This window comes from Hypanus sabinus, chromosome 2, assembly GCF_030144855.1.
Source record: "Hypanus sabinus isolate sHypSab1 chromosome 2, sHypSab1.hap1, whole genome shotgun sequence".
Lineage (NCBI taxonomy): Eukaryota > Metazoa > Chordata > Chondrichthyes > Myliobatiformes > Dasyatidae > Hypanus > Hypanus sabinus.
The window spans coordinates 60523253-60544486 of record NC_082707.1 but is presented as its reverse complement, the minus strand read 5'-3'; the positions used below and the strand labels follow the sequence as shown (position 1 = coordinate 60544486).

Here is a 21234-nt window from a genome sequence, read left to right as displayed (position 1 = left end):
CTCTAATCTTTAAAATTCTTTCTTAGAAGGCTAAGGATATTGAGGCATTAAGCATATTCAAGGCTGATGTTGAGTTTTAGGGGAAAAGTTAAAGGAGTTGGTTGGGGCCTATAATCAACTATGGCATTATTTAATGGTGTAGCTGGGTCAACGGGCTATTAGCCCACTCCTATGTATTTGGACAGCAAATATGTGTACATCAGGATGCTCTTTATTGACTACAGCTCAGCATTTAACACCATCATCCCCTCAAAACTGACTGGTAAACTCCAAGACCTGAGCTTCAATAGCCCCTTGTGCAACTGGATCCTCGATTTCTTCACTTTTATGCACCAGTCAGTTCAGATTGGCCAAAACATCTCCTCTACAATCATCATCAGCACAGGAGAACTACAGGGATGTGTACTTTGCCCCCTGCTCTACTCACTTTACACCTATGACTGTGTGGCTAAGTATGCATATATGTTTGCTGACAGCACCACTATTGTGGGCTGCATCAAAGGGGGTGATGAATCAGCATACACAAGGGAGTTGAAAACTTGGTTTAGTGGTGTAATAGTGATAACCTATCACTCAATGTCAACAAAACTTCAGGAGTGCAAAACCAGAGATCCATTAGGCAGTAATCATTGGAGGATCAGAGGTGGAGGGGGTCAGTAACTCTAAGTTCCTGGGAGTCACCATCTCAGAGGAACCTGTCCTGGACTCATCATATACATTTTATTGCGAAGAAAGCACCACAGTGCCTCTACTGCCTCAATAGAGTGTGGAACTTCAGAATGTCATCAAAAGCCCTTGCAAACTTCTATAGATTTGTGGTGGAAAGTGTGCTGATTGGCTGCATTACAGCCAGGTATGGGAACATCAATGCCTTTGAGCAGAAACTCCTACAAAAGATAGTGGATTTGGCCTAGTACATTATGGGTAAAACCTTCCCAACCATTGAGCACATCTACATGAAATGCTGTCATAGGAAAGCAGTATCCATTATCAGCAATCCTCACCGCTCAGGCCATACTCTTTCCTTGCTGCTGCCATCAGTTAGAAGGTACAGGTGCCTCAGTTGCACATCACTGGTTTCAACAATAGCTACTACTCCTCAACCATCAGGTTCTTGAACAAAAGGGAATAGCTGCACTCATTTAAGGACTCTGTTATACTGTTATTTCATTCTTGTTATTTATCGATATATGCATTTATATCTGATGTTGCCGTTGGTTTACAGTTTAGAGATAGTACTCTATAGATTTGCTAAGTATGCCTGTAGAGAAAGAATGTTAGGGTTGTATGGTGACAATAATGTACTCTGATAATAAGTCTTACTTTGAACCTTTGATATTATTATATCCTCATATCTTCTTTCTCTTATACCTTGAAATATTTATGCAATAACTTATGGAATAAGACAATAGGTTTTCTCATCTCAATGCCATCTGGGGTTTATGGATTTCACATGCTATCATTTGCAGACGCTACTAATAATAACAAAATGTTGGTTCTTGTTTTACATATGAAATGAGCTGCACAGAAACTGAATTCAGGAGTGTCATAGTCATAAAGTCATAGAAAAGTACAGCACAGAAACAGGCCATTTGGTCCATTTAGTCTGTGTGGAAATATTGAAACTGCCCACTCCCATTGACCTGCACCCAGACCAAAGTCCTCAATGCCCCTACCATCCATGTACTTATCCAAACTTTCCATAAACACTGAAATCAAGCTCGCATGCACCATTTGTATTGGCAGCTCATTCCACACTCTCACAACCCTCTGAGTAAAGAAGCTTCCCCTTATTTTCCCCTTAAATTTTTCACTTTTCACACTTAACGTATGTCCTCTAGTTGTAGTCCCACCCAAGCTCAGTGGAAAGGCCTACTTGCATTTACACAATCTATACCCTTCATAATTTTGTATACTTCTTTCAAATCTCCCCTCAATCTTTGACATTCCAAAGAATAAAGTCAGATTCTAAACACCCTAAAAGATAAAGATGGCTGGATCAGATATTAAACAGCTAAAACCCTGGGACAGGACTTGATTCCATCCAGTTCTTGCTTTAATGGAAGAGGAAAAAGGAGGATGCAGTCTTCTTGCAGGAAGCAAGGCGGTGAAGCAAATTTTGAAATGTGGATTTCAGCCTTTAGTTTATCAATAAATCTGCCTGTGAGCCCAGAAGAGCAGATTGCATCTTCCAAGTCCCAGTATTGATTAGGTGTCGTGAGAACGTAACGGTTAGCGTAATACTAATACAGCTTGGGGTGTCAGAGTTCAATTTTGGTGTCCTCTGTAAGCAGGCACGTATGTTCCTTCCTCTGTGCATATGTGTTTCTTCCGTGTACTCAGTTTTCCTCCCACAGGCCAAGTATGTACTAGTTAGTACATAGATCGGTCATTGTAAAATTGTCATGTGGTTCATGACGCCCTCCATTTGCTGGGATCAGCCAAGAATGTTGCATGGCAGTTATCTACATGATACGCAAGCCAGGGCAGTTTGATACAGGGAGCAAGCTGTTGCCTATGTAGAAGGTTTCCTCTTGCAACGCAGATGATGAATATATCAGTGGGTACGACTCAAAGGGCCAGAAGGGCCTGTTCCGTGCTGTCTCTCTAAATAATAAACAAAGCTGTGTGCTTACTCCCTGCTCCACTCACTTTATACTTATGAATATGAAACTAAACACAGCTCCAATGCCATATACAAGTTTGTAGATAACGCCACTGTTGTTGGCGAATGAAAGCTGGTGATGAATCAGCATATATGTGGGAGACAGAAAATCTGATTAAGTCATCCTCTCACGCAATGTCAGCAAGACCAACGAGCTGATCACTGACTTCAGGAGGAGAAAGATGGAGGTGGATGAGCCAGTCTTCATCAGAGGATCAAAAGTGGAGAGGGTCAGCAACTTTCAATTCCGCAGTGCATTTCAGAGGATCTGTCTGGGGTCCAGCATGAACGTAGGTGCAATTATGAAAAAAAACACTTGTGCCTCTACATTCTTAGAAATTTGAGAAGATTTCTAAGTCATTTAAAACTTTGACAAACTTCTACAGATGTCTGGTGGAGAGTATTCTGACTTGTTGCATCACGGCCTGGTATGGAAACAACAATACCCTTGAACAGAAGATCCTACAAAAAGTAGTGAATATGTTGCAGTCCATCATGGGTAAATGCCTCCCCACCATTGAGCATATCGACAGGGGGCACTGTTGCAGGAAAGCACCTATGTTACCAAGGACTCTCCACAATTCTGGCCATGCACTCTTCTCGCTGCTGCCATCAAGAAGGTGATACAGGAGCTTCAAGACCCACACCACTACGTTCAGGTACAATTATCACCCCTCAACCATCAGGCACTTGAACCAGTGGGGATAACTTCACTCAATTTCACCTGCCCCACAACTTATGGATTCACTTCCAAGGACCCTTATGTTCTCAATATTCATTGCTTATTGAATTATTATTATTTCATGTTTATTCTTTTATATTTGAAGATTGTTGTCTTTTGCACACTAGTTGTTTGTCTATCCTGTTGAGTGTGTTCTTTCATTGATTCTATTGTTTCTTGGATTTTCTGAGTATGCCTGCGATAAAATGAATCTCAGAACTGTAAATGGTGACATACAGTGTTTATAAAAAGTATTCACTCTCCCCCATGGAAGTTTTCCTGTTTTTTCGTTATACAACATTGAATCAGAGTGGACTTAATTTGGCTTTTTTTAAAACACTGATCAACAGAAAAAGGCTGCACCGTGTCTAAGTGAAAACAGATCTCTACAAAATGATCTAAATTAATTACAGATATAAAACACTAAATAATTGATTGTAAAAGTATTCACCTCCTTCAAGTCAGTATTTAGTAGATACAACTTTGGCAGCAGTTGCAGCCCTGAGCCCGTGTGGATAGGTCTTTGCACACCTGGACACTGCTGTTTTTTTTTCATTCTTCCTTACAAAACTGCTCAAGTTCTGTCAGATTGTATGGGCATCATGAGTGAACAGATCTTTTCAAGTACAGCCACAAATTCTCAATTGGATTGAGGTCTGGACTCTAACTTGGCCATTTCAGGACATTAACTTTGTTGGTCTTAAGCCATTCCTATGTCCCTTTGGCTTTATGCTTGGGATCATTGTCTTGCTGGAAAACGAATAGTCTCCCAAGTCGCAGTTCTCTTGCAGACTGCATCAGGTTTTTCCCGGTATCTTGCTGCATTCATTTTACCTTCTACCTTCACAAGCTTTCCAGGGTCTGCTGCAGTGAAGCATTCCCACAGCATAAGGCAGCCAACACCATGCTTCACGGTAGGGATGGTGTCTTTTTGAAGATGTGTGGAATTTGGCTTACATCAAACATAGCATTTCATCTGATGGCCAATAAAGCTCAATTTTGGTTTCATCAAACCATAGAACCTTCTTCCAGCTGACTTCAAAGTCTCCCACATGCCCTCTGGTAAACTCTAGTTGAGATTTCATGTGTTTATTTCAACAGTTTTCTCTTTGCCATTCTCTCATAAAGCTGTGACTGAGAAAGCACCTAGCAACAGTTGTTGTTTGTGCAGTCTCTCCCATCACAGCCACTGAAGCATATAACTCCTCCAGAGTTGTCATAGGTCTCTTGGTGGCCTTCCTCACTAGTCCACTTGTACAGTCACTCGGTTTTTGAGGACGGCCTGCTTTAGGCAGATGAGCCATATTCTTTCCATTTCTTGATGATTGACTTAACTGTACTCCAAGGGATATTCAGTGACTTGGAAATTTTCTTGTTTCCATCTCCTGCCCTGTGCTTTTCAGTAACTTTTTTTGCAGAGTTGCTTGGAGTGTTCTTTTATCTTCATAGATTAATTTTTAACCAGAATACTGACCAGTAGTTGGACCTTCCAGATATAGGTGTATTTTTACTCATTGAATTGAAACAGCTTGACTGCACAAAGGTTGTCAAAACAGATCCTGTCTACTATTCACCCCCTTTAATATGACACCCTGCTCACTGTCTTAAGTTCCACAAGTACCCCAAATTATTATCAGAATTTCTTCTTCCAAGTTCAGAACATTTTGAGTTTGCATACTCCTCTCTTTGATTTAGTATCTCATTTAAAAGACAACACTTACAAAAATAGGCTATTCCGTCAGTCCTACGTTGGATTGTCAGACTAATCTCTCAAGAGGTTCTTGAGCTTATAACCTTTTGGGGCAACTACAACAATATGACCAATTAAGCTACAGCTAATACTTTAGGTAGCATAACCTTGGTTTGGATCTCAGGATAGCTGTTACTCTACAATTAAATCCTTTATTGTAGACTTTTACTGAGTCAACAAACTTTGGACTAATCTTGTTACAGAAGAAATACCAAGAGGTAAAGATTCAAATTAAATTTTGCTCGTAGGCCTCTCCACAATTCACTAATGTGATTTTAAGTGTGTCTCTGTGCATTCATTTTATGCATGCTGGTTCTTCTACCTCACTATGAAGCCTGTTATTGAAGCTATCCCAGCTCACCAAGCAATTTCAATGCACCTTACTCATATTCTTACAATTCAGTAACAACCAACGAGTCTTTAATTTTATCCTCCAAGATGTTTTCTGATATATTACCTTAAATATCTCAGAATTATTTTTGAACAGCAGTAAACCGAATGGGTCAACCTTTAAGACAAACTTCATAAAAGCTTGTAATTTGCAAGCATTGTTCTTTCATACAACTCAGAGCAAATACAGAAATATAAAACTTTTTTTTAAGTGGAGTCAGAGACAGCATGGGTGATTTTCCCTGAACTGGAAATAAACTTGCTCGGAGGGGTTACCAATTTCCTATAATGAAGGCCTCTTTCCAGCCCCTTGCTGCTATTCAATCCTAAAGCTAAGGAATGTTGTGCAGGATGATTTTTAGTGTCTGTGGATTTCAAGTCAAATTTAAAAGTGACTGAGGGTACCAAATCACCTCTTAACTATTGCTATGGGTGGCAAGTTTCCTCAGCCTGCTGGTTGACTGCCCAAAAGTTAAAATAGACACAAAACCATTATTCTGGATTTGGATTAAAAAAACAAAAATAATTAGGAGGGACATGAAGAAAATGAACAGTAAAACAGAAACCCAGCTAATAAATTTTACTATTATCCATAATCAATGCCTTGAATTAGCCAGAAAGCTCAAACAAGATTTTAAAAATATGTAGAGTAAGTCATGTAAATAACACAGGTATATAATATTTTGACATCATTTGCAAAATATTGAAACTTATTGCAAATATCAATCTTTGCAAACTGTCATTAAACAAAACTGAAGTTTGCCATGTTAAAGGCTATGCAGAATACTGCTAACCACCTTCCGTTGCTATTCTTTCTAAACCTATCTTTGCGTGGCTTGTCTTAGTTTTATCATCAGTATGAGATCTGTATCTCATTCCAACCTGTCCTCTCATTTTAGTTCAATAGCACAATTGCTTCAATATTATCCTATTTCCCCATTCTGTTTTCCCCTTAAATCAAACCTCAATACAACATTTTGCCTCATTCACCTAATTTATAAATTAATACAGGCACTGAAATGAGAGGTGGCATTGGTAGCGTTAAAACTTTGACACTGCCTGGGTGAAATATACAACTTCTCAAATAAATAGAAAAGTGCACCGTTCATCTAAATTACAGCAATCATTCTGTATCGAGAAGTGTTCAGCATTCATTAAAGCATTTAAAATCAATGGAATGGAACATATTCCATTGCAGATCTCCAGCGCATTATATAGTTGCAACATAAAATAGTTCCCATCCCATTCTCTTTTTTAAAATAATTAAACATTCATTCATGTTTTTCCTTCCATGATCTTTTCTCATGGAAGATTGTTATCATGAACTGTCTCCATGACAGTACTTCTACAAATTTGCATTTGGGTAAGAGAAATGCCTGCAGATGCTGAATTTGGAGCAATGAACAGTCTGCTGGAGGAATTCAAATCATCCAACTGCATCAATGCTAAACCCACTAAGTTCCTCCAGCTGATTACTTGTTGCTGCCAGAAGCATAAGAAATTCTGTAAATGCAAGAAATCTTGAGCAACACAAAAAATGCTGGAAGAACTCAGCAGGTCAAGCAGCATCTATGGAGAGAAATTAAAAGTCAACATTTCAGGCCAAGAGCATTCATCCGGACTGGAAAGGAAAAGAGATGAAGCTAGAATAAAATGGGGGATGTAGGAACCACAAGTTGGCAGGTAATAGATGAGTACAGGAGAGGTGGAAGAATGAAAGGGAAGTGATAGCTGGAAGAGGCTGAAGGATGAATCTGATTGGACAGTGGAAGATGAAATAAAGGAGTGAAGGAGGGAAACCGGGAATTGGTGGCCATTTGTGAGGGTGAAGAGAAGAGTGGGCTGAGGCAGGCACAGGTTTATCAGTTATTGCATTCGGTGCTCTAGTGTGACCTTTTCTACATCAGAGAGGCTCAACACAGATTTGTGGAGTGTTTTATCATGCACTTTCTTCCCTTTATTCCATGGTCTACTGTCCTGTCCTATTGGAATCATTCTTCTTCAGCCCTTTGCACTTCCATCTATCATCTCCCATGACCTACCAGCTTGTTTCTCCTCCTCCCCTACCTTTCTGTTTTAGCTTCAGCCCTCTTTCTTTCTGAACTTGGTAAAGGGTTTTGACCCAAAATGTCAAATGCTGTTTTTTTCTGTCCACAAATGCTGCCTGATCTGCTGAGTACTTCCGTTGTTTTGTATGTGTACTGCTGCACTTGGTAAGATGTCTGACTGCTGATGTGACATTGCTAGGAATCATGTCACACATTGCCTGGTTTATTATTACAGTAGCGTTTGGTACAGGATCAATCTGAGATCATGGCAGCAAGTGGTGAAGAGCTCTGGCTTTACATTGTCAATATGTGTGAGTGGGAGAGGGAGCAACAAATTCCAGATATCAATCATTTCCTCAACTCCCTTCCTCTCACCTTAAACTTGTGTCCTCTTCTTACCCCCTTATCCTGAGAAAATGATTTTGACTATCTCCCATTTCCAGGTGTCCTAGCCAAGTTCTTTCTGCTCAACATTCCCTAGCAGCCTGACACTTATAATGTGTAGCCTGGCTCCATTTGACCAAGTCCACATCAACAAGATATTCATCCAGAAATATCATCTGTCAGCTTCATCTGACCTACCCTTATTTGCTTCCTTACACACACTTCAGAGTCACAATCCAAGAATTTTCTTCCCATCCTTAACCATAGGTGCAACGTCCAAACTTGGGGCAGTTAACCTACCACTTAATAGGAATCATATGCAGGATCTTAATGGCATTGAAGAAATAATCTCCATGTAACCAGCCTGGTCTGATTTTATTCAGTAGAATTAATGTATTTATTCTGAACCACTAATAATTTGCCGGTATGTAATGCTACAAACACAGATTTCGGAACCCATAGCCATAGAACAATCTTCCAGTGAATGAACCTATGGAAAGCATCTGGCCTGGAAGGTGTTCCTGGTCATCACTTTTGAACTTATGCAGATCAGCTTGTGGGGATATTTGCAGACATTTCTAACCTCTCACTGCTTCAATCCAAAGTTCCCCCCTACTTTAATAAAAGCACCATTACCCTTGTACCCAAGAAAACAAGGTAATGTTCATTAGCGACTACAACCCAGTGGCTCTAGCATCTACCATCATGAAGTGTTTTGAAAGGCTGGTCATTGCACACATCAACTCCAGCCTTGCAGATAGTGATTATCCAATGCAATTTTCCCACTGCTGAAACAGAGCTAAGGCAGATATCATTTCCCCAGCCCCACACTCATCTCTGTAGCACCAGAACAGTAAAAATATCTAAGTAAGTCTGTTGCTCATGGGTAAGAGCACTTGCCTTTGATACTATAATTTCAAGCAAACTCATCAAATTCCAGTCTCTGAGAGTCAACGACCTTCTGCAACTGGATCTTTGACTTTAAGGATTGTTGTCAGTAAGGACAGGCAGCAAACACATCCACCATGATTATGGTAAACACTGGTGCTCCATAAGTTTGGATCCTCACCACTCTGCTCCCTGTACACTCATGACTGCATGACCAGATTCTACTCTATCTACCTAATTAGCAGATGATACCACTGCAGTAGACCTGAGGGAGGTGATAGCTAGATTGAGAAGAATGTGTGAGGATAAGCCAGAATGGGGAATGGAAAAAGAGATGAGGTAGGGGGGAAAATTAGTAGTTAGAGAAACAATGTTCATGTAATTAGACCAGAGGCTATCCAAATGGAATACAAGGTATTGCCCCTCCATCCTGAGTTTGCCTTCATCATGGCAGTAGACAAAGCCATGAGCAGAATGGAAATGGGAAATTGAACTAAAATAGGTAGCCACTGGGAGATCCTGTCCTTTGCAATACTCAGCAGGTATTGCCAGCAGTACATACAGTAGGATCATAGCATTTGAAGATATTCTTACAGATTTGAACACCTGGGTGAAGTCGTGGAAAGTCTTAATGTTACTGCATTCTTATGCCACACTCATTAGGATGGACTTGATTCTACTAAATTAGCAGCATTTCTTTACAAATCTGTTGGGCTCCTTCAAGTACAGGGTCATTCCTATTTCCTGCTTTCTCAAGATCTCCAACACACCATGAAAAAATCTTGAAGCCTGCTCTCTCATTCAGTGAATTCTAATTCTAGAATTGATTCAACTACAAGACAACTGTTACATTATGCTTTCCCTTTAAGAAATGGAGGCAAACTTGGTTTCACTGATGACACATCTGGAGATTCAACAATGTTGTTAGAGACAGGTTACTCCATGAAAAGATTGTTAAAACAACCAGTCATAATCCTAATGAATACCATAGCATGCTGGAGGGGAAATATGGCCCAATCCTGCTTTCAATTGTATTTTGATATTCTTGTGTCCAAATGTGGAAAACTTTGTATTTCATCTCATTGAATTTATGGGGCAACCTAATTTCAATCTCTTTGTAAGCTAATTGCACAGACACTTGACATTTTAATTGTTCTACTTTTTTAGTATTATTATATTTGATATATTCAATTGTTTAAAGCTATTAGAAGATTAGCTAAAACGGGCTTTCTAACACTGTAACACTTGCAATATGAAAATGTGAGGATTATGTATCCCTATATTCCTGGGTAAGGCTCATTATGCTTAAGGGGCCACAAGCTAAAAAAAAAAATACAGGTCTGCACATTCAGATATCTGCTCCATAAAAGGTCTTTACTGCTTTATAATGGATTTAAATTCATCTTTTGTCTATTACTTTCAGATTAGCTCTCCTGATTGCTGTGTCTTGCTAGGGATGTTCAATTAGGTTAACTTAGAAAAGAGTGCATTTAACATAGTTGTGAATATCCTCTGTGAGTGATGCACCATCAATAACTCTCGGAGACGGGAGGCAAACGATAGGCTTTTATTAGCCGCAAGAAACCACCACACAACATCCTGGAGACTGAGGGGGGAGCAACCCCCCTCCAACCGTCTTTATACAGGGGTCTGTGGGAGGAGCCACAGGAGCAGTCAGCAGAGGGGCGTGTCCAGACAGGGACATGTAGTTTACCACAGCGAGCACAGGACATTCCAAAATACTTTACAACATATTTAAAATGCACTTTGCTGGAACAAAGTGTCCAGACAGGGACATGTAGTTCACCACAGCGAGCACAGGACATTCCAAAATACTTTACAACATATTTAAAATGCACTTTGCTGGTATCTAATTGTACATATCAAGCTTCCACAAATATTACTGTCACAATGAGTACAGAAAATAATTCAAAGGTGTTGATAGTCATTTATTGCACTGTAACCAAAGTTTCCATATTGAACACAATGTATAAACATCAATTAATTGAAAAATCAAAGAGATTGACTAGTTTTAGATCAAAAAACATGAGTTGGTTACATTGCTGAATTATTTCATCAAGTACATCCAGTTTAAGTAGCATGTTAAAGTATAAATGATTATCTGCAAGTCTTGAAACTGTGTTACTGGCATACAAAATTAAGACCATTTATCTAAAATGCATTCCTCTATAATTAAAATAAATGCTGTGATTTAATGGAATTTCATGCATGCAAGTTTATTGATTTTTATAGTTACTTCAATTTTCTGGTCATACTTAATAGTTACTTAGTATATTATGCTGAAATGTTTCCTGTTCACATCAGCACACAGATACCTCATCAACAAACTCAAAATGTCACCTCAATCAACAGGCTCTTGAACTAGAGGGGATAACCACTCAACTTCAGCCACCCCCTCACTGAACTGGTCACACAACCTATGGACTCACTTTCAAGGATTCTTCATTTCACACTCTGTTTATTGCTTATTCATTACTACTTTTTTTTCTTTCTTTTTGTATTTGTGTAATTTGTTGTGTTTTGCTCATTGATTGCTTATCTGTACTGATGCGTGTGGTATTTCATTGATTCTATTTCGCTTCTTGGGGTTACTATAAATGCCCGTGAGAAAATGAATCTGTTGTATATGGTGACATATATGTACTTTGATAATAAATTTACTTTGAACCTTGATCTGAAAATCTTTTAAAAACTTAAAATTTATGAAGCTTTCTCATCCATTCTCTCATAATACAGCACCTCTCAAGTTTCATTTACTTAATAACAAGTACAGCACAACAGATAAGCACAGAAATAAAGTTAAAATGCATAGGTGGAAAAGAAACCATCATAAAAAAAATACAATGGTATCATAAACTGCATGTTAGGCCATAAAACAGGCTAATCACTGGCACACAGAGAACTGTTTCTGTCTCCATAACCATCAGATTCTATTATTTATTAAATAGCAGACGTCTCTTTCCAGAGGTAATGATCTATTTTCTGAAGGACAAAATCTAATAGCATCTGTCTTTATTTAGACATGCCCTTGTCTGCTTAATGTCAAAAATATCTTATATCATAAATTTCTACAAAGGTAAGCTGGTCATGGCACAAACAAAATAGGGCAGCTGAGATCTAAAGGGACAGGAAAAATAAGTGTGTATCCCCTACACCAATCAGATGGACGGATTGCAAAGTTACAGGCAGGAAGGTAGAACAGGATGTGTATAAATGGAGGAATTCAATGCCAGATTAAGTGCAGGATTGGAAATAAAAATTGAAAACAGGATTACGGAAAACTTTTAATTTTAAATTTCACACTTAATAATCAGCAACAGTTAAAGCCTGTGGTATGAGTTTCATTGTGATAATTGTTAAGTGTGTCCTAGATTAAAAAATCACTGAAAGCTAATGCAATGTTAATTAAACACTCATGAAATTTAACAGATTCCAATAATAACCCCTTAGGTCACTAATTACTCAAGTAACTTGACACTAGCTTACTGTTTTTAATAATGGTCTATTGGCAGATTACTTCAATCCTTTCTCCCATACTGGCAACAGTCAGAGATAGCTGGAGGAAACATGAGGAGAAAGCATATTGAGTGAAGTTGAAACTTAAAGATTAAAATCAACAGCAACCAAAGGAAATGAGAATAGAAAAGAAACACATATGGGCCATCAGTCCTGCTATAAATTTCAGAGAAGCAGAGCTTGAAGGACTACTGAAAGTATTTGTACTTCTTTGTAGTGAACAGTGTCCTACTCAAAATCGTGGATAGGGCAGGATGAGGTCCAAATCTTGTTTGGTGTTAACCAGGAGCAACTAATCTTATGTAAGTTTCCTATCAAAGATTTAGGAGAAGCACTCCTAAGAGAATTACATCATTCATTGTACTGACAAACATGTATAACTTTTGGAGGGACCAGTTAAGCTTTCAGAGTGACATAGACTACTCAAAAATAGTTGGACGTATGTTTCACTCCGGGTTAAACTTTCAAATTGCTTAACTATCATGCTGCTCGGGGAGGTGGGAGAGGCATTAAAATGATCAATTGGTATGCCAGTAGCATATATGGTGTTTTAAATGCATATGGATGTAGTAGAACATGTTTTACACTAAAGGAGTTAATCTAACCTTATTGAAACAAAACAAAAAGTGATGGTAAGCTTTTAAGAGCTTTTCTCTGTATGACACTGTATGCATGGCTTTAATGCAATATGTCACATTGCAATAAAATGGTATACCTCCAATATATTACATTGCACACATGCCACTTAAACTGCATATACCATTTTGAAGTGAATATTACTGATTATGTACCAGTACAACTGTCTTTTTTGTTGTTGTAAGCACTAAATTTAGATTTCCAGTCAGACATGTAAGAGTTCCATCGATGGAATTCCTGCTTCCATTGTTGTTCTATCTCATCAGAAAGTGCTGGGGGAAAAACACAACACACATTGCAATTCTTAATTGGAACGTCTAAGTCAAAGTTTCCAGTGCAGAGATGATAAATTATACTGTGCTAATGATTAAAGTCAACTACATTTTTAAGAGTTCGTTTTGCACTCTGGGTTAAACTTTCAAATTGCTTAACTATAATGCATACCAATTGACTTAAAGCTCTGTGCTAATTTTGGTATGAACAACACCAAGGAGTTATTTCACTGCAAACTGTGTTCCATGCAGTATTTTTCTCCTTCTTTGGCTCTCTAAAACAACTATGTAAATACCAGCAGCTTGGGGCTGACATTGATGCACAGCAAGAAGAGCACACAATTCCTGGTACTCTTCCCATCAGTATTCCAAAAATGGAAAATAAGTCACAGATAAAAACAAAACAGAACAAACATCAGCTCCATTTGCCTCATATCGTCTACTGACCAATAGCTAAAGGTAAAGCTGATTTATAAATGTCAATAGCTGTGTTAATCACTAACGAAAATATTTTTCAGAATATTCTATGGCTTACAGAACCTCAGTATAGCAGAAAGTCAAAGGAAGACTTTGAACAACCGTTATATATTGTCTTTGGCAAAATAATGCTTGGCTTGATATGAGCTTTTCTATGGAAAATATTATTCATGTAACAAGCAATTCTATTTGAAGGAGAACTGGGCAAATAAATTGAAACTACTTTTATTTTAATACAATATATTCTACTGAGCACACCAAATTAATTATGCAATATTATAAATCAAACAGTTGCCACCCAGAATCTCTACTGAGTTCTGCATTGTCACAATAATTGTGACCCAATAGGCAGCAGAAAGGAAATTTTAAATAAAATAGTCTCAGCAGATTAAAATGCCAGTAAAACTACACACCTAGTTCTTCCATTTTTTTCTGTTTTTTTGTTTGCCAAGGCTAGCAGGTATTGCTCAATCCTACATGGCAACTGAAGTGGTAAAGCCACTTTCCTTGAATTGGTGCTGCCAATTGGGTGAAGGTACTCCCACAAACTATTGGTCAGTGAATTCCAGGATTCAGACTCTAGAAGGATCAGCAATACATTTCCAGGATAGGATGTCGAGTATCTTGTGAAGGGGAGTTGCAGGCAGTAGCATGCCTACACTCCTGTAAACTTGCTTCTCCTGCGTATGATAGCCCACTGGTTTGAGGTGCTGTCTGAATTTTATAATTAGAGAGAACTTATATGGCTCACAGTCAGTGGGTGCAGCTGGTGGGAATGAATGATCAAGGTAGTGATGAAATGCAACAAAGCAGAGTAGACTTTCATAGATGGTGTCGAGTTTCTCGATGGTTCAATCTTTTCCTCTCTAAATGGAAAAAATATCCAATAGCTAGGTATTTTCCATCAATTATATGCTCTTTGTGCATCCTTCATGGAAGCAGGAATGATTCTGGGATGTCAGGTGGCAAGTGACTCACCACAGGATGACCCAGTTCTGCTGACCTCAACTGTAGTGTTAGCTTTACTGTGGCCCATCGGGTTGGACTTATGATCAATCATGTTGACAGTAACTGCCCTTAGTAATGATAGGTCAAGGGTAGGCAGTCAGACTCTTTTATTGTATGTGATCAACAATTGGCAAAGTAGTACAAACTCAATCTAAGGATTAATTCATTTGCAGAGTTGCAAGCAGAATTGAACATCTATTTCTATGATGAAGGGAAATTCATAGAGGATGGTGAAGACAACCATAGGCTCAGGGCATTATCTTTGAAATGCCTGGAGCATGGTTAAGTCTAGGTTGATGGCCCATCCTCTTCTCCTATCAGATTCTTTCTTCTCTAGCCCTTTACCTGGCTTCACCTATCACCTTCCAGCTGGCCTCCTTCCCGTTCCCTCACCTTTTTCAATCTCCCTTTTCAGTCCTGAAAAAGGATCTTGGCATGAAATGTCAACTGTTTTCTCTTTTTCACAGATGCTGCCTGACCTGCTGAATTCCTCCAGTGTTTTGTGTGTTGCTGCAGATTTCCAGCAAATGCAGACTTTCTCATGTTCATAACTTACTAATAGCGTATTCTGACTTTATGCTGCTCTTGGTCAAATGCTCTTGGAGTTTAGCTCTTTGACCCGTATTAACAATTAGATTGTGACGAGATCTGGAGCAAAGAGTTCTCAACAAAACACAAACCTGAATCAAAATCAGCTGTATAATCATTACTTGCATCATGGAATTTGCAGTTTTGCAACAGCAGTACAGTGTAATACCTAAAATTTATTATAAGTTATAACAAGAAAATTAGCAGTGCAGAAGGAAAGCAAAATAGTGACGTGGTTCTCACAGACCATTCGATGGTGGAGGGGAAGAAGCAGTTTCAAAAATGTTGAATATGTGTTTTCTGGCTTCTGCACCTCTTCCCTGATGGTGGTATCAAAAACAGATCAAATTGTGGATGGTGGGTCCTTAATGATGGATGCCACCTTCTCAAGACATCGCCATTTGAAGATGTCTGATGCTGAGGATGCTAATGCCCACGGGTTTACAACTCTCTGCAGCTTTTTCCAATTCTGTGTAATAGTGCTTTCATACTAGCCAGTGATACAACCTGTCAGAACACTCTCCACAGTATATCTGTAGAAATTTGCTAGTCTTTGGTGGCATACAAAACATCCACAAACTCCTAATGAAACATAGCCACCGGCATGCCTTTTTCAAAATTGCATCAATATATTCAGAAAGACCTTCCAAGATATTGATATCCAGGAACTTAAAGCTGCTTGCCCATTCCACTGCTGACCATTTGATGGGTGGGGGTTCTCGATTTCTCCTTCCTGGAGTCCAGAATCAATTACTGATGTAAAGTTCAAGCTTGCTGTAAAGACATTACACAACCAGCCAATCTATCTTAGTCTTGTCTATCTCCCTCATCACCATCCAAGGTTCTGCCAACAACAGTGGCATAGATGACTAAGTGGAAACTGAGGCTGAGTTAAGATGGCGCTAAATGGCGACTCCTTTGCTTGCATCTTCGGAAACAGCTCTATTTCCATCTTTAATATCTTTATTTTTCCCTTTCAGGGTTCTTTTGAAGACCCTGACCTGGAGTTACACAGAGACTTAGGTTCCTTACAGGAATGGGACCCGTTCTTGGGGTTTCAGAACCAGCCGTTGTTGTTCGGCATGCCAAGGGTTCAGTCTGAGAATCTGGCTCGTGTTCAAACACCTAAGATCTTGGGGCCTCTGGAGATGAACGAATCGAGAGTTGGTGTCATGGCAGGAGACATGTATGTCGTCAGGGAGGCTGGAAAATCTTTTGCTGTAGGCCCAAGGACCCAGGATCTTTGCAATCTTCAGACAGAGAGCTTGTAAAAAGTGACCAAACAGACTTTTAACTTCGTAAACCAGCAGGTTGTTATGTCTCCTGCTCGCTGGGAAAATGGAGGACAGCTCCCTGTCCCTTATTAGGGAGAGAGAGAAAGTGGGTTGCCGAATGCCAGATGAATTGTCATAGTCTTTGGGGTAATTGCAAGGTCTGTGTCTCTGCTATTGCCCAGCTCACACTTGTGCTCTGTAGCGGGTGCGCTTTTTGTTTTGGTGGGGGGGGGGGGAGGGGGATGCTTGCCACCACTTATGTGGGGGGGGGGATTTTTGGGTTCTCACGTTTAACTGTCACTCATTCTTTGGGGCACTTCTGTTTTAGTGGATGTTTTGCAAAGAAAAAAGCAAAAAAGGATATATATTGTATACATTTCTCGGACATTAAATTGAACCTTTGAACTGTGCTGATCCACACAGTCATGAGAGTACAGAGATGGTGGAGTGGGCTAGGCGGGCATCCTTGAGTTACTCCTGTGTAAATATCAATAAAGAGATGGTAATTAACTAGTTACTTGTTAACAACAGGACATATTGTGCCATTTTGGTAGATACTGTTGGTGTGACCATCTTGGAACAATTGGGCTGGGTATTAAAGCCAGCATTTGCCTGGTTTCCTGGCCTGTCCCTTATGAAGTGCTGTCAGAAATCTCATAAATTACACAATCTGCTGAAAACAGGCTTTATGGCTGAGGAAATCTCAGGGTAAAGTTAAGATATACCGCTCACTGAACATTCTTCACTGGAAATGGCTGTGAATGCATCAGCCTGGTTTATAAACATTTACCAGCATTGAGAATGAGAATGTGTTTGGACCTCCCTCCTCCTGCAAGCTATTTAATTTTCTACGATTGTCTCCAACAAAATATGTCAGGAGTGCAAAACTGTAATCCCAATCTATTGACTGTTAGATAGCTTAGGACATTATTCCTGTGTTACAGCTTCAGCATGTTGGCACCTCATTTGTAAGTGCACTGTTGCTGCCCAGGCATACCTGTTTTGAACCACTGTTTATCATGCAGTATAAATGGTGGAGTTTCAGATAAGCTGTTCCACGAGTTTACAAATCATAAACAAGTCCTTTTCCATCAGTAATAGTGAAAACATCAGATCATGATCTGCAGTAACATCTCCTTACCTGTCCTCTGTAGTAATTTTGGAAGAAATAGATTCCAGAAGGCGCACTGTTGAGCCCGGTATTTCATATAAATCCTTATTGCTTCTGTGTTGAAAGATATATATTTTTGGTCTGTGTGTGTATACTCAGGCCACCTCATTCCTTGCACGTTGGGTTCATTTGGGTTACTTCAACAAACAGGAAGAAAAGCATTGAAAATTAATTCATCTACTTTGAGGAACACCATAACCAAACACCAGCAAATCTGAACTACAAGTTTAAATGGTTATGATTGAAAGTCTAAGCAAAACAGTTATAAAGGCCATTTTCATGGCTAATGTTCTGAAAGGAAGTGAAATCACATGCTTAACATTTGCAGGGTTGCCATGGAGATTGCATGTTGTCACACCCACTTTTGTGCTTCAAATTTTTTGTTACACACAATGCAACAAGATCAGTCCTTATATCTGCTATCATCATTGAATCAATATTGCCACAAAAAATAATTCTGATTCTGAAAAAGTGTTGAACTTTAATAGATTTTTTAAATGGTCTCCAAAGTGACTATGAAAAAAGATAACACAAAACAAAAAGGACAGCAAATAAACCCTTCCTCCTGTTTCCAATAACAATGACATCCATGTGCTGGGGGAAAGGAAACCATATCCAGAAAATAGGGGATTTTAAAAAAAAAACAGCGTAATATTTTCATAAAATTACAACAAATAAGAAAAGGGGAACAGGAGAAGGCACTGAGTGCCTCCAACGCACCATTCAGTATCATCGCTGACTTGTCTCAGCCTCATTTCTTCCAGTCCAATTCCAAATCACTGTCAATCCCACAATCTTTCAAAAAAAAAGTATCTACTTTTAATACATTCAATAAGCTGGCCTTCAAAAAGCTCAGGGAATTCCAGAGAGTTATTGACCTTGGAGAGAAGACTGCTACATACATTAATTTCAAATGCCCAACCCCAACCATATAATCATGTCCCCTTGTTTGAAATTCTCCCTCTACTGGAAATATTTCAGCATCTCCCTTATTTTACTGCCTTATGATGTTTATGTTTCAATAACACTTCTCATTTTGATAAACTCCAAAGAATATAGAGCTACTTTCTTCAGCTGCCCTCACCTTGTGAATTAATACAACTAATCTCTTTTGGACTGTTTTCATTGCCAGTATAGTCTTTATTAAATAAAGGGACCAAAACTATCCAGAGGAAAAATTAAATTATTTAATATAGTATCCTACATATCATCTTACACCCAGAATGAGTGAGATATTTACTTTAAGTTTAACTGATTTGTTCTCCATAAAATTAGTGCCAAGTTCGATAAGCTGGGCTTCACAATCATGACTTGGCGAGCTCCGAGAGAGGAGGTGGTGCACAGGTCCTAGACTGAAGTTTAAAAAGGGAAAAGCTTCATGGGAAGTCGACTATAACTGGCACACCATTCGTAAGTTGAGGAGCTCCGAGAGAGGAGGTATCGCATGGGTCTGGAAGCGAAGATTAAAAGGGGAAAGCTTCACGGGAACTCTGCTATAATGGGAGCACCAATCATGAGTTGGAGAGCAGGAAAGGTTCAGGCATAAAAGAGAGACACTGCCTAGCAGAGCAGTCATGGATGGAGTGGTCTGAGGCAGAGTGGTAGGGCTTTGGCTCATTCGAGCTGCCGCAAGTGGTTAAGTGGATTTCATTTTGTCCTTGTTTTTTTTTGAGAAATAGAGAGCATGTCTGTAGGGTTGGTACTTTGCTCTGCATGTCAGATGTGGAAATCCTGGGAATTTTCCAGTCTCCCAGATGGCCACGTCTGCGTCAGGTGCACCAAGATACAGCTCCTGAGAGACCGTGTTAGGAATCTGGAGCTGTGGTTTGATGACCTACAGTTTATTAGGGAAGGTGAGCAGGAGACAGAAAGGAACTACAAAGAGTTAGTCACTCTGAGGCTGCAGGAGTTAGATGTGGGTTACTGTCAGGGAAAGGACAGAAAGAGTTCAGATAGTAAAGAGCACCCCTGTGGTCATCCCCCTCAGTAATGGTTATCTTGTTTTGGATGCTGTTGAGGGGGGTGACCTGACAGAGGACGACCACGACAATTGGGTCTCTGGCACTGAGCCTGGTTCCATGGTGCAGAAGGGAGAGAAGATGAGGAGGAATGCGGTAGACATAGGAGATTCCATAGTGAGGGGAACAGGCAAGAGGTTCTGTCAGCCTGATAGAGATACCTGCATGGTGTGTTGTCTCACAGGTGCCAGGATACGGGATGTCTTGGATCGTGTACAGAGTTTTCAGAAGGGAGAGGGTGAAGAGCCAGAAGTCTTGGTACACATTGACATTGGTAGAAAAAGGGAGGAGGTCCTGATGAGAGAATTCAGGGAATTGGATAGGAAGTTAAAAAGCAGGACCTCCAGGGTAGTAATCTCAGGATTGCTGTCTGTGCCACGTGCTAATGAGTGCAAGAATAGCAAGATCAGGTATATTAATGCATGGTTGACAGATTGTTGTAGGGGGCAGGGCTTCGGGTTCCTGGATCATTGGGGTCACTTCTGGGGGAGGTACAACCTGTACAAAATGGATGGGTTACATCTGAACCCAAAGGGGTCCAATATCCTAGCAGGCAGGTTTAATAGAGCTATAAGGGAGGGTTTAAATTAATTTGGCGGTGGGGGGGGGGATGGGAACTGGAGTAATAAGGTGGAGGAAGGGGTAAACAGAAATAAATCAAAGATAGCATGCGACAGAGATAGAAAGAACTGGCAGGAAATGAGGTATAAACACAGCCAGTGGGATGAGCTACAGGGCAATAGAGGTGCAGTGCAGTTAAAACAGAAAGTGACAAATACTGGACTGAAAGTGTTATATTTGAATGCACGCAGCATAAGAAATAAAATGAACGATTTTGAAATTCAGCTACAGATTAGCAAGTTGTGGACATCTCTGAAACTTGGCTAAAGGATGGCTGCCATTGAGGGCTGAACATCCAAGGATATACAGCATATCAGAAAGATAGCTTAGTAGGCAGACAGGGTAGTGTGGCCCCGTATAAGAAGTAATATTAAATCATTAGAAAGGGATGACAATGGATTGGAAGGTGTAGAGTCTCTATGGGTTGAGTTAAGAAATGGCAAAGATAAAAGGACCCTAATGGCAGTTGTATACAGGCCTCCAAAAAGCAGCTGGGATGTGGATTACAATTACAGCAGGAGATTAAAAAAAAAGGTGTGTCAGAAGGGCAATGTCATGATAATCATTGGGGATTTTAACATGAAAGTAGATTAGGAAAACCAGACCAGTACTGGACCTTAAGAGAGAGAATTTGTAGAATGTCTAAAGGAAGGCTTTTTAGAACAGCTTGTTGTTGAGCCCACTAGGGGATTGGCTGTGCTGGATTGGGTGTTGTGCAATGATCCGCAGGTGATATGAGAGCTTAAGGTTAAGGAACCCTTAGGGAACAGTGATCACAATGTGATC

General features: G+C 39.7%; 1 protein-coding gene across 3 annotated transcripts in view; it reads right to left on the bottom strand.

Moving 5' to 3' along the window:
* Nucleotides 1-10398: 10398 nt before the first annotated feature.
* The window catches only part of LOC132379221 (cholinesterase-like), a 31741-nt gene continuing 20905 nt past the window's right edge, over nt 10399-21234 (bottom strand). For all 3 annotated transcript variants that reach the window (XM_059946936.1, XM_059946931.1, XM_059946944.1), the window contains 2 exons: nt 17780-17946; nt 10399-13291 (listed from right to left, as the gene is read on the bottom strand). In XM_059946936.1, coding sequence (XP_059802919.1) covers nt 13167-13291; nt 17780-17946 — 292 coding nt within the window. In that variant the 3' untranslated portion in view covers nt 10399-13166. The remainder of the gene's footprint in view (nt 13292-17779; nt 17947-21234) is intronic.